General features: G+C 34.1%; 1 protein-coding gene across 2 annotated transcripts in view; it reads right to left on the bottom strand.

The window, feature by feature from the left end:
* Positions 1-7,901, bottom strand: part of LOC148274653 (uncharacterized) — a 246,872-nt gene extending 238,971 nt beyond the window's left edge. For both annotated transcript variants that reach the window (XM_088236825.1, XM_088236826.1), the window contains exon 1: positions 5,960-7,901. In XM_088236825.1, the coding sequence (XP_088092951.1) occupies positions 5,960-7,516 (1,557 nt within the window). In that variant the 5' untranslated portion in view covers positions 7,517-7,901. The remainder of the gene's footprint in view (positions 1-5,959) is intronic.
* Positions 7,902-15,087: the final 7,186 nt, after the last annotated feature.

The following is a 15,087-nucleotide window of genomic DNA, read 5'->3' as shown; positions in this document are numbered from 1 at the left end:
CCATCTTCATAAATTCAATATTTTCATATTTAGACAGTTCGTTTCATCTTTGTGCCGATGACCTTCAGATTTACTTGCATACTGATAAGTAAAATATCAGTAATGCTATTAAAATGCTAAACTATGATTTAAATTATATTTCTTATTGGTCCAAAGATGTTATCTCTTAAGCCTTTGGCTTACTGATCAATCCAAAAAAATTTCAAACGATTATAATTGGTAGCCATGAAAAAATCTCCCTTTTTCTTTTTTCAACTGACCATAGTGGGATTCCTTTCACAAAAACAGGTAAATATCTTGGCATTATTATGGATCAGCACTTAATGCGGCACAAACAGATTACTGAGGTTGGGAAGAAATTTCATCGCACCCTCCATTCACTGAAAAGACTGCAGAAGTCTCTTCCAACCACAATAAAAAAAAATCTTTCCCAGTCTGTTCTGTTTTGACGCGAATACGTAACTCATAGATTGTCTAGAGCATTTGCAAAATCAATGAATCCGCTTTATTTTCAATCTCAAAAAGTATGATCATGTATCACCCTTTTGCTCCAAACTAAAGTCGCTTCATTTTTATGAGCGCATAAACTTTTAATCTCTCTTACTTCTTTATAATATTTTTCACAATCCTTGCGCTCCAAAATATCTTGCTAAAAACTTCATTTACCTTTCTGATCATGGTCTTTTGCTCCGCTCATTTTATAAGAGAAAACTTTCCATTCTTCGACATAGTACATCATTTTTCAGTTATTACTTTTCCGTCCAACTGCTAGACTTTGGAATGAGCTACCTCTTCATATAAAAAATGCACCTACTCTAGCCGCCTGAAACATTATTATACATCCCCAGAATCCTGAACTCACTGAGTTTTTACCGCTTTTATTTTTCTTCTCAAATATATATTTTTATCGCTTCTTTTTTCTGGGTTCCTTTTTCTCTTTCCTTCCAAACTCACTATCTGATCCCACATTCCTCATCATTTAATATGAATAACATACGTTCTTTTCTTATATTTTTATTAATGTTAATATGTGCAAGCCTTATCTCCCAATTAAAAAACAGCTGTTATTTTTGATTACTCAGGTTTTTATTTTATTAAAAAATATGTATGTGTGTATCTCAAAAGATACATATTTCCATAAATATGTATTAAAATACATATTTATGTTTTTTTTGGTTTGCTGGAAAATATTGCTTAGCCTAAGTACATTTAATTTTGTACCTGCAGATTTAAATAAAATAAAAACGTGAATTAAAGATAAATGTCTTCTGTTTTCTTCCAGGCTCCTTATCCAAATCCACATTCCTTATTGTCTTAGTAATTTTAATTTTCTGAATAAAAAAGTAATTTTCTGAATAAATTTATAAATACGAGCTTTATTTGCGCGTTAAAAAACAGCTGCATTTAAAAAAAAAATATTTATGTTATTGTACAAATTTTTACCAACTTTTCACAAAACTGTTTTTTCGGTTGGCTGGAAGATATTGCTTTTAGCAGCCATAATAAGTCCCAAAGCACATTACATATTATTTTTAAAATATATTAATGTCTTGATAAAAAAAATACGATTATTTTATTAACATAAAAATATTTTGATTTTTCAGCGTTAATCGCAGCGAACGGTGTTTAAACCACCCAAAATAAATAATTCACTTTCATCTCTTGACATTTTTCTAACACATAAAATATGTTAATAATGAATTGGCAACCATGAGCCTTCTAAAGGAACAGTAAAGGCGGGAAAATCTGAATAAAAGATTTTGGAGACAATATTTGAAAAGCGAATCTCAACGCACAACGTCGTTGGTGAGATATAAAAAAGGCTTTCCACTCACATATTGTAAGATGAGATACAAAACAAAATAGAGAACGTATACTGTGTACAGATTTTCGAATACAAAATCGCAGAACACGACCAAACAATTATAACAATTTTGAAATTGGCATTTAATTTATTTTTTTTAAATGGTGTGTTTAAAATTGGTATATTTACCTCTTAAATTTGTATTTTTATTTCAAAATAAATTAATGCCAAAGGTCCTGAAGGACTGAAATACAAAATGTTATTAAAAAAAATATATTCCATCCTTATCAATACTTTTATTAATGTTAATTTTACTAACATTCTTTTCTTTTATATAAATTGTCTCATATCGCACACCGCGACTGAGGACATAAATTTCCTTGGCGGTGCCCACATACAGGAAAAAACTTCTCGTTGCCGAACGAAAAATGCTATCCGAAAGAGCTCTCTGTAATTTGGTAGCCTTAGCATCTTTGTGTTGAAATAATGTAATCAGAAGCTTTTTAGAATATGCACTTTATTGGACTGAGAAAAGTGGAATTAGGTTAATTGGACATGATAAATTCGCCAAAATGATTATAAAACTTTTTAAAAGCCTTAGAAGCTACCAGATCTATATGTCCGATAGGACCTCTTACTGGCTCACGGATAGTAGCATGAAGCTCCATTCGGTAATCGTAGAGAGGAAGAAAGGGACAAGACCGCAGGATGTGTTCAGAAGATTGATTAGGATATCCGCAGCAGCATGAATTGGAATCAACAATACTAAAAACGAATTATTATGTAATTTACTATGACCTGATAAAAACAACGTAGTCCAGTAAATAGTAATATATTTCAATGGCTCAGTTCTCATACGAAAATAAATGAACTTAAAAGTTTCTTATCTCCATAACTAATTAAAACTTTGTGATAATTTGCATAACAACGGTAATCCTTAAACAAGTAACTATTGTGTGTACATTTCACACAAATACATACATGGCGATTTTCAGTAGAGCAGTTTAAAGTTTGACTAGGTGCTCTTTTGTTTTTGTTTTCATGTCACGTATTATGAATATGCAACAACAAGAAGATAAGAAAAAAAAAATTTGGTACGATATGCTCATTTGAAGTTAAAATGACCAAACTCATTGATTTTGTACTTAGCACGCTTGTCTTCTAAAGCATCAATATATACTTCACTTAAGGTGATATAAGACATTTTATTCTAAGTTATTTTTAAATAAATAATGGGGCATGTTAAATATATTCATGAATAAAAAAAAACAAGAATTTGAAAAATTATAATAAAAGAAAAGGTGCAGACTAGCATCAGGTGGAATAAATCATTATTTCTTGTCGTACGGAAGGGGACATTAAAATTAATTCAGGAAAGCAGGTTTATTTAGTCTACTTTATTATTAAATAATTTACATAAATAGCAATAAATTTCAAATACGGTACGTCTATTTTCGAGGGTAAAAAATCAATTCGGTTAACTAGATTTTACATCAAGTATTAAATTACACTTTCTTAGATTGCATTATAATATAATATTGCAGAGTATATTTTCGCCTGTGTAAAAATAAAAAATATATTAAATTTATTAATTAACCCCTTTCTTGGCAATCTTTCCTTTAGGATACATACGATCTCATTTTTCACCGTGAAATAAAAACTGCTTTAAAAAATATTTTATTTTTAACTGCATAATCACAATTCATAATACATTTAGATAAAAACATATAAAAATGTTTTGGATTCTGAACCCCTTTTCATATTTCATATTGTGTAAAGTGGCCACTTAAACCAGCCAATGACAGGTCGTAATATAAAATATATATAGATAAAATAAAACGCAAGTTCGTAAAATATCTCAACTCCAAATACGGCAACAATAATATGTGCCACCTATTTTCGTTTTTAAAAAAACGGCGAGCACTCGCACACCTTTTGTTTAAACATAAAATACTCAATGCTTAAAATGACTGCCCAGATATACTTTTTTAAATTCATTTAAATATTTAACCTAGGCGGACAAGACAAACATTTTTTTTACATTCCTGAATACATAACAAATGCAGCAACAAATTCCCTCCCACCCGCTCTCTCACTCTCTCTTTCTCCCGCTCTTTCTAATAAAAGTAAAATGACACTTTATACCTTTGAATTATTTTCCCTCCTTGTTGTTTTGATACGTTTGTTATGTTGTATTCTGATTTCTTAAAAAAATATACAAAATAAAACAAGTTATTCTTAGCTTAGACTTCCATATTTCATTTTTAAATGGTTTTCTCTTTCTTTTGCAATAAGTAGAATAATTACTATCTGGCTAAAATAAAAATGTCGTCATCTTTGCCGTTTCCACATTTAAGAGTAGGGTGCATTAAGGGCTGAAAACCAACTACCACTTGAATCCATTTCTCTAAATATCATAAAGTGCGAATATGAATAAGGTAAAAAATAAATGGTAACATGTAAAAATCTTTTAGGAACATCAAATCGATTATACTTGTACATAAAAAAATCAAAGCAAAATTTGCTGTCTTTAAATACCCTAACCTACACGTATTTGTTTAAGAAATAAAAAAAAGGCCATTAAAATCACTTTGAAAAACACCAAATTACTCGAAGACCAAAACCGGCAGAACTTATTTCCGGTTAATTTATATTAGGGGAAATAACGAAAACGGAATCACTTAAATTTAACACGCCCTTTAAAAGGTTAATTTTGAAGATTTGTCTTAAAATCTAGAAGTCCCAAAATGATTGGACACACAGTAAAATAAAAAATATAACACAAAAATCTAGCTGTCGACAAATATCTTGAATCTCAGAATTCCTCATGTCAGTAAATCCTTGAATTCCAAAATCTGATTATGTATTTTATTTTAAACATAGAATTCATTTTTGCTCATATTCGTGTTAAATTGTTATAAACTGGAATATCATGAATAAAAAAAGGTAGAACTGATTTTGAAATACATATATGTGTATATATCATATATGTGAATGGTCCGCCTCGTGGTCAAACGGTTAGCGCGTTTGCCTTCTATGCAAAAGGTCCAGGGTTCGATTTCTGACATGGCTGATATAAAATATTTATTTAAAAAGGTGTTTATTCCACAGTATTTGTCACAATAGATCTTTACATGTCACAGGACGTCAGGATCTTGTATGGCACTGACCTCCACCTTAAAATGTAAGTCTTTGGACTTGTACGTGAAGCGTAAGACCGATAATTTTATCTTCATGTGAACAAAAATGATCAAGATACGCTGCAGTTAGTGTATCACTTAAGTTCACAGTGTGGAAGTTCAGTGTTTTTTTTTTTTTTATTTGTAAATAGACCATTAAACCATACAAATTTTACTTTTTTGAATTTCCAAATTTTATTTTAATAAGTGCTATGATCTCTCAAAGTTCTGTTTTTTTTAATACTCCGCGTGTGACGTCTCGTTCTCTTCCCCTTCTTCTCCGTGAGTTTTGCTGATTGGTCATTTGACTTACCGTAAATCAGATATCTGTAATATAACTCTCTTACATTTGTTGATTCTAAAGAACTAGTGGCGTCGTTCAAAGTATGTAGTTCGTTTTCATTAAAATCTAAGAAACTTTGCCGTTCAATTTAATGCTCTTATTTTTTTGCAGGAAAGATTTTTAAATACCTAGTTTCCCGTAGCACTGAACTTCCTCATTCATGTTTAAACTTCTAAGCATTATTTTTTAATTTGCGTGCATAATTTTATCCATTGTATGTTTTTACATTTTTTTTGCACCACAACAGGCCAGGAGGCCTAATTACAGTGGTGAATTACATCACAGAGCATCCAGGCTTGAAAAAAATCACATTGTAATGTTTGTGTTCTCACCGGGAATCGAACCCGGAACCTTCCGTGCGTGAATCAAGCGTCTTGACCACTACACCACGGAGGCCGCCAATGTTATATACAGTTATCCTCCCTGAACTTCATTAGGTGTGAAAGGAAACAATGATGACGACTGACAAAAAGGCGTAAGTATGGCAAAAATGTAAAAGAAGACCTACTCAAAACAGAATGGAAAGAAAACAACAAGAAAGGAAACACCTGAACTCAAGTTAAAAATAAAACAAAATAACATTAAAAAACCGCTGGCCTAAGAAAATACAGTAAAATATCGTAAAAGTCTAACCTGAGTCCTGCTAACGGGCGGAGAAACAACCAGAAATATTCTCATTGAAGCCGCCAAAAATTCACCCTGTACATAACCTTCTCTCTGCACCATGGCGCCTTCTAAGGTTTCAGCTGAAGCCGCTTTTCCTCCATCGTTCCTACCTCTCGACCATCGATTGTACTTTTCTTTCAAATTTCCGAAATTAATTGAATTTTTCCTCACTGGTTCACCACTGTCTTTCGATTTCTGTTTAGTTATAGATTTTGTTTTTTCTTCAAACGATGCATGTTTTAGGTCGTGCTTATTTCTTTTGTGCCAACTTTCTGAAGATTCTATATTAAAAGAAGGTGTTCCACTTTCACTTTTATCAGAGTCTTTGGATTTGAAAGAACTGCTTTGACTCAATTTAGATTTTACCCTTATTTCATTTTTTCCGTCCTTTTTATCTTTACTTTTAAAGAATGAAAAGGAATATGACTTAAGACTTCGACTCTCTCCACTTTCTGGTGATTTGCGGGGTTCTCGCGATATGCCGGGTGCAGAAAATCGGTCGTATTCAGTTTTTTCATCATCATCAATAGCTACTCTGCGAATAATTCCTTTACGTCGAATCTCTGCTTCATCTTCATCTGATTTATGTGGTTTAAGAGAATGCAATTTGTTTGTCGGTTCAACAGATTTTTCACTTGCAGATTTAGATGATATTGAAGGTATCGCATGGAAAGTATTTTTTTTATCTTTGTTATCAGATTGATCAGTGACTTTATCTGAATCTTCATCACTTTTTTTAATAAAGCTTGCCCATTTTGGCAGGCGGCGTTGAGCAAATTCAAAGAGACCTGACGGCGATTTAGAACGCTTTTTTTCTGGAACTGCTGGGATCACAGATTTCGATTTGTCTTCTAAAAGTTTTGATACTGATTTTGAAATCCAAATTTTAGGATTCAAGTCTTTATCTCCAGAGTTGCTTTCTGGAGAAGTGACTTGTGAGGTTCTTGAGCTTTTACCCTCTTTAGATTGATCATCTTCAGACGGGAAACTCGATTTTTGATCTGAGTTGAGAACTTTATTGATAAATGTATCTCTATTTAAATTTAATACTATTCTATTAAAAATTTGAGACGTTTCATTGGTCGGGTGCGCTTTTTCGGTCGGTCTCTCTGTGGGAAGGACGAAGCTCTGTTCAGTCACGCTTCTCCTCTTCTCTCGGTCTAGCGGGTCTGCCTCGCTCTCTATTCTACGAAACCTCGGCAGGTTGGGGCCATGACGAGCAGTCTTCTTTTGGGTTGGAATTGCGTCCGTGCCTTGCTCGGGTGGGCCCTCCTGACAGGAAGGCTCTTCATGTCCTGGTGACCTCCCCTGACTGGAAGGTTCTTCATGTCCAGGTGGGCTCCCCTGACTGGGAGGTTCTCCAAGTCCGAATGAGCCCCCCTGACTTGCAGGTTCTTCATGTCCGGGTGGGTCCCCTTGACTGGCAGGGTCTTCATGTTGGGGTGGGTCTCCCTGACTGGAAGACTTTACCTTGCCAGGTGGGTCTGACTGACTGGAAAGCTCTCCCTGACCAAGCGGGTCCATCTGATTGGATAGCTCGGTCTGGCACAGAGTTTCGGCCTTCTCAGCCTGTTTGGGTGGCTCGTATTCATGGCGTGGCCGGCGAGCCGTAGCCAGCTCAGGCGGGGTTTGGTCCCCGGGTTCGAGCTCCCACGAGCTGGGGTGGCGTTGCAGGAGCTGCGTCCTCCGCAGCCCCTGGGCTGGCGCCCCCCCACCACCCGCCACTTCTTCAGACGTTTTGAACTCTTACTTTGCACATTATATTATTCACACGTTAAAAACACTTAGTTCGATTTCATCATTCATCATTAGCTTTGAATTAACGGCTCACATGTTTATTACTTAAATTTTAACAAACTTCACAAATACCGGATATGCAGAGTGCAGCATATTTCAACCCCGGTCCTCGCACACCTGTAAGAAAGAAAAAAATACAATGATTACCAAGCTCGTTTAAATAACTTTAAATCTATAACATCAGTGGATATAAAACATAAACGTGTTATCTTATCATTCACAAATCGATAAATAGGTGGTGTATTCAACTAAATTATTCTAATCACATTAATAAAATATTTTCTTGATAATTTTACTAACCAAAATATTTTTAAAAAAAAAACCATTCGGTTGACGTTAAATATTTGCGGGCATTCATTTACTTGAGAATGCTATTAAAATTTTATTGTTGTCTGTAATTTAAAAAGTTAATTTTAAAAACGGAAATATTCGTGGTTAGAAATGCATAAGAAGATATTTAACTATTTTTACAATCATTTTCAGACTTAAAGCCAAATGCCATTTTTTACAACCAACCAATAAAATAAAAGGTGTTAGATATTTATTTAAGTTTTGTTTTAAAACATAAGTTGACAACACAATAAAAACCAAATTAAATATATATTTATAAATATATAACTAGTGTACATAAAAATCAATTTCATTCAAGTTTAAAATAGTAAAAAGGGGAATAAAGAAAGAGAAAAAGAAATTAAATAAACGACGAGACAGGAAATGTTTTTCTCAAGCGTGATAGGCAGAGTTACAGTAGAAATATATTTAATCGTAGATACGAGATGATTCCACGGTCAAGCCGCATGGATAAAATGAGTTTGGAATAAGGTGGAAGTTATTGCGAACGGGAATTAAGAGTGCGCTTCAAGAATAAGAACGAAAGGTTAGCCATAAACCTTTATGCGTTGAATTTTTTTAGAATTTATGGAAGCGCTTGGACTATAAAGTATAATGAACAAAAGAGAAGGGGTTCGATAGTCTCCCAGCTGTCTAATATTGAGCTTTTTAAGTTGCGTACGATAATCAGGCATTTTGTAATATTTCTTAATCACAAATATATACCACATGTATCTATTCCTTAGTCGTTTAAGTTTAGTAAGTAGTTGGTCATGAAAACATCAGAGTAATCTTAAATGGGTAATGATAATCCTTACAAGTGAGCGTTTGGTACTCATACGTGGGAATTTTTGTAGCCTGTTATGATAATGTAGACTGAAAAATATTTTACCACCGAGTTCATTCATGCTTGCCAGCAAAGATGTTCATCCATTGGAACTACTAAGTTTCCTGTATTAGGCAAAGGTACAATTGACATTAAGGGGAGTAAGATAAGACACGTCTAACTTACTAAGCAATCTTTGGCTAACTACAAACATATTTTTGTGTTTTAGATAGGTTTTTAAGTGAACCGTATTCCTTTGTCAATATTGATACGCTATTAATGTATAGGACATGGATTATATTGCTTCACTGATGCTTTTATGTCTGCAATAAAGATATACTTGTAAATCGTTTTTATATAAATGATACGAATACTTTAGATATTTTGCTATCGGATTGATAAACAGAAAAAGAGAATGATGATAAAACTCTCTCTCCAGCGACCATATAAACCCATGCGGGTTGGTGACCTGGTATTTGGATTCGTTGTTGTCTGCTAGATCGCAAATACTATCCAAACCATCCTTTCAACGGTTGTATTATATTAAGTGTTTTGAGCCTAGCTAACTAAAGATCAAAATCTAACTGGATTGAAAGTAGTAGAGTAAGGTTATCATGGTAAGCATCTTAGTACTTATAGCATCGTATGTCCTTTGTAACCTTGATTAAAGCGGTAGGTATATTATACCTCGCATGAAACCCCGATTCATTGAGATTGTGAAGAATATTTGACAGTAAAAAAGATCAAATTGATTATAAACAAACCGTTAGAAAAAAATGCAAAATGGAAGATTAGATTTAAGTCTGTAAAAAGCCAGGTCAAATCCAGCTATTTTTTGATTATCGAACTTAAACATGGTAACAAAAATTCGTATTAGCATGCTTATTATTAGAAAGTACTTTGAAAAATCAGTAATTACATAATTTGTACCGTAAAGTGAGTTTTTTTTTTTTTTAAAAACATCTAATTTAATATATTTAGAAATATCTTGAGGATACGCAAAAAATTATCTTTTTGAAAATTCGATAATAAAAAGGGTATTTATCGTTTCAATTTTGATACTCTTTGCTCATTTTGACCCAGAACTCTCCACAAATAGGTGGCTGCAATTCGAGTTTCACCCTCACCCCACCCAATCAACCAACCGATTGTGGTGCATTGTATATTTTGTAAATTGTTATTTAGGTAAAAGCATTTTCTTAAAATCAGATTTGCTATCGAATTTTGGCATCATTGATCTCGATAATAAGTTGCTCTGATATAAAGCCATTGATTTTTTTTTGCCCGCTTACTTTATTTGCAGAATCTGTGGATTGACGTAAAAAGATATGTTGCTGTTGAAAGCGACATCCTGAGTATGGCAAGGAGAATATAAAAATCTAACTCCGGCAGAATTTCATCTAGCAAATCTAATGAGACAGTCTATGTTGTCACACTTCTTATCGTTAAGGGAGCGATAGCTTACATTTGGTCCAATACATCAAAATTTGTTGTGGGGGTCAGATTGGGTCAGTTGTTTTATTCAAATATGGTTTTTAATATAAATCAATCAATTGATTTGTGATTTGGCATTTATTTAATAAAACTCCATATTTTTACTTTTAAAAAAGATATATTAATTATCTCACAATTAGAGATGCGGTATTTTCATTCGATTCTATTCAGATTGCGATTTTCCATAAACAACGAATTTGACGTACTAATTTGTATTTTTCGAAGATATAACAAATACGAGTAGCTTTGTTTAAGGACTCAGTATGGGACATTCAAGGTCATTTGGTTTGTCCTTTTTCCACTTTTTTTAAATAAAAAGAGGTTTTAATATTTTGAAACTTAACAGGATCAGTGGACTTAGGGCCCTCAGTAAAACCATTCGTTTGTGACCTTGAGCGACCACCGCTCATGCCGCCATTTCGGAAAAAAACGTTTTTTGCGTACAATTACGTCCCTATAGATTGTATAGAAAAAATATGCGAATAAAATAAAATTTACAATAAAATTTCAAATAAATTGAAAAATCGGAATAAATTATTTTTTCTTCGGACCAATATACTCGTATTCCAAGATACACGTTTGAACATCAAATACATTTTATTTAAATAGCGAAAAAGCGGTTGTGCACCAACTTTTTACTAATTATTTGATAGTTGACCAATCTAAAGTTACCAACATCATCATCGTTCCATATCCGCTACCTAGTTGGAGCATATGGTGTTCACAAAGATTCTCCGGGCATCTCATAAATCCTTCATCACCTATTAAACACTTAACCTTGCCCTTAACTATTGGTTTTTCCCACAAAAGTGATTACTGTACATGCCATACTCAATAAAATTAATTTCTTTGCCTAAGTACCTAGAATTATGTAGCTTATAAGGACCTTCAATCCATTTAATCATCTCATTTGTTTGAAAATGTCCCAACAAGGCGAAACAATTGTCACATATTTTTTAGTTTTTATATTGTAAAAATTAAATTTAGTGTTTAAAAGACTTGAATCAGTGTTTGATTATTATATTAAAAATATAAATTGATAAATATTATGTCAGCGTTTCTAGATAATTTATTGGGCAAATAAGGTAAAAGCTATTACGCCATAAGTGGCGAGAAGGATAGTGGTTTTGACCACCAATATATATTTTATTTTTGGCAGACAGGAATCCAAGAATCGAACCCGAGATCTCATGTATGATAGTCTAACATGCTACCTAACATACCATGAGGTGGTTAATATCAAATAAAACGTAACAAAATGATTTTTTTAATGTTGCTTCTTCTGGAGTAATTGCCAAAGTTAATTTAGATTACCGAATGAATTTAAACTTCAATTAGATACAACTACGTGTCGCGAAAGCGATAAAACTGGTCATTTCTTCATAAATTCGTTGATTTAAGTATTAATCGTCGTCTTTTTCGACTACAAATTAAAATGACATTTTACAAATAATTTTCACGAACATATTGAAATATTTACTACTTTTTACCTTACTCTTAATGTGAGAATAAAGGCAATTTTTTATTTTTATTTATTGTGTAGAACTCCATGTTATTATAATCATAACATTTCAACCAAACACTGATTTTAGTGAAATAATTTAATTTAATTGTTTGGAACAAGTAAAAGGACATATGTTATGAAAAGTTATAAAAAGGAGAATCAAATCAGTGTTTGGTTAAAATATTAAGACAAGCACACACAATGTTAGGTAACAAAATTACATAAAAAGTTAATTTTGGTTGAAAATACCTGTTACCTTAAAATGAAGTTGCAAAATTACAACGATAAAATTATTATCTCTACTAATCAATTAGTTGATAAGCTGAAAATTTTAGATTAAGAGTACTTATAAATATCAAGTAGCTGCGGTGTATGTAATATGACATGATTATTTAATTTCTGTGTCCGGAAAGATGAATAACTTTAATGTCTGTGTGAAATAGAACCAGAACCCCGGACGAATGTTTCCGACTCAATGGCTGCTCTGAGGTAAAAATCGAGTAGATATTAGTTAGAATATTGCAGTGGGCAAAATACCTTAAAAACAAATATTTCACCCATTCTCTGCCAGGAATAGAACCTGGCACCTTAAGCATGGTAGGCGAACGCGTCAACCATTACACTAAACGATAAAAAAATGTACGTTTTTATGTGAAACTATTACTTAGGTAAATAGTTTATTTATATAAAAATATAAACTGTTATAAAAAAATTATAAAGAGAGGTATTTAAAAAAAAATACTAAATGATAAAAAAATAAATTATTAATAACTGGTAGGTACGTCTTGTTTGTACTAAATTTCACATGTAATTAATCACCGACGTCTTGGTACTTATTGTCTAGAGTGTGAAGAGTATTGAGGACTGCATTTTTACCATTAAATAAAATGTGTAAATCTTATTAAAATGCTACAATATAATTGAAAAATAAAAAGTTCGAAACCTCTGCTAAATCAATGTTCAGGGACCAAAGAGTTAAATAAATTTTAAGAACCGTAAAAATAATACAATCCGAGTATATGTTTCTACCTTTGATGTGATGACACTTGAGATATTATCCTTGAAGGGATCAAAAATCCCTCCATCCATGTTAAAGATAGAGTCCTGGGAGACTATCTGTCAGGAGCGCAAAGAGAAAAGTTAACTAAATTATTTCTAAGAAATACAAACTCTATGCAGATTACCGAGGGAGACGAAGAGGTATCATCCCTATCCATCGGGCCCCCTCAAAGCCTCGGTGTTGCCGACGTAACGAGGCATATGCCAACTTGACGGCCCTTCCTGGGGCCTTTCAATATATTTAATCAGGAACTTCAGTATGTGTATGCGAGGTACTACCTCCCCAATAAAGACTAACATTTGTCGCTTTCGGGGGTGGTCATCGCCATACTGAAGATCATATAGAATAGGATTCAATAAAATATTACTGACTGCCTATAAAATTATTAACTGTGTATTAGAGAATATTATTCATTATTCTGTTTAAATGTTGATCGCCGCGCGGTCGGTGGGGAACTGCGGCCGGGTAGCGGGAGGGGGGCGTCCTTATACGTGGTGCGAGAGAGACCGATAGAGCGGGCGAATGTGCTCGCTGTCTCTCTCGCCGCGTGATTGGTCAACCTAGTACCGCCCGCTATTGGCCTAGCATCGCCGCCGCACGGCAAAATGTATTGTATATGTAACCCCGCCGGGCAAATAATAAATCAGTCAAATTGTCATGCTACTAAGGGCTTTTACTTTCCACCTCGTCTCCCTGCCTCGCTTCAAACCGGACCTCACCGCCACCTGGAATATTTGACCACCGCTACCCCTGGACTTGGAACTCGGATACTCTTTTGATTTGATTTTGGACCCCGGATAATTTGGACCCTTGGCTACTTCGCGGAATACACCCCGCCGTTCCCGCCGACGGAGAGATACCGGCCTTACAACCCGGTTGCCTGCTTCAGGATTGCGGCCGCCAGTGCTACTCACTAGCGATCCCGCAAGGGATCTCAAGGGGATCTCTAGGCAGCGATACCTCCCCCGGAGCTTATTGTTCGTCGGCCGAGGCCCGCCTACGCCCGGCCACTCTGCATTGACATCAGCACCTATAGTATACAGTTCTTGTGACTGGCGCGATTGCTATGGAAGCCAGTGATCCGCCGCGTCTGTTACACTCGGTTTAAAAAAAATCTTGACTTTTGAGACAAACGCTATTTAACTGGCTGGATCATATTCTGCGGATGCCTTCCGAGAACTTTCACCAGGTTTGCCTACTAAATAAGGTTCTTGATGTGACGTCGTGGATGACCACTGCTGACAGCTGGTTTGCAGTTCAAGTGAAGACGCAGAACTGACATGGGACGACGCAGAGGAGTTGGAAACTAAGATAAAAGTATTTACCTAGTCTAGGAGTCGACATGGACACACCATGTTGCAGCTAGAGTTTGGACATGGAAAGTAACTTGCAAAAGTAAAACAAAAACCATCGTTGTTTACTAATGAAATTGCTGTTTTTACAAACTACCTAACTTTTGCTTGCGTAGGACGTCGGTAGGTAGCGGAAATTCAATACATATCCGCTCTCTAAGTGGAAGGTGTGCTATCACCAAAATCTCTTGAGGTCTTTTTTGTCATCGGCCAACTCGTGAGCAAGCTTGGTTAATGCTTTAGGGAGGCACCCGTAATATATGGCCCAGCCAGCCATATCATAAGATGTTAGGATTCGTCTTGCGTACTGCCAGGGTTTTTGGTAATACGCAAGTACTGAGAATTCTTTATAATTCGTTGGTGCGACGCAGATTCGATAGTGGCTCGATGATTTGGGGACCGTTTGAGTTGAAGTTCTCTCTTATGGTGGAGAGGGTTCAGAAGAATTTTTTTTTTAAGAAAGAGTTTTTCGTTACAAGATTCTCTTACTTTTTTACATGTTATTCTCTGGATATTATTTTATTTATTTTTTATTTATTATGTATACTTATGTGTTTTTTTTATATATACCTTATTTTAACTAATTATTTTAATTATTTCTATATGTATGAATTAAGATATTCCATTTTGTAATGTACATATATAGGAATAAATAAATATGAAATAAATTGAAATAAAAATCTTCGTTGCTTAATGGCATTTGTCAACTGAGGTTGCTGCGTCCACTGTCTT

The sequence above is a fragment of the Micrasema longulum genome, unplaced genomic scaffold (genome assembly GCF_059751315.1).
Source record: "Micrasema longulum isolate JH-2025_06_02 unplaced genomic scaffold, ASM5975131v1 h1tg001611l, whole genome shotgun sequence".
NCBI lineage: Eukaryota > Metazoa > Arthropoda > Insecta > Trichoptera > Brachycentridae > Micrasema > Micrasema longulum.
The sequence above is the reverse complement of the archived record's forward strand: the minus strand, read 5'-3'. Positions and strand labels throughout refer to the sequence as shown.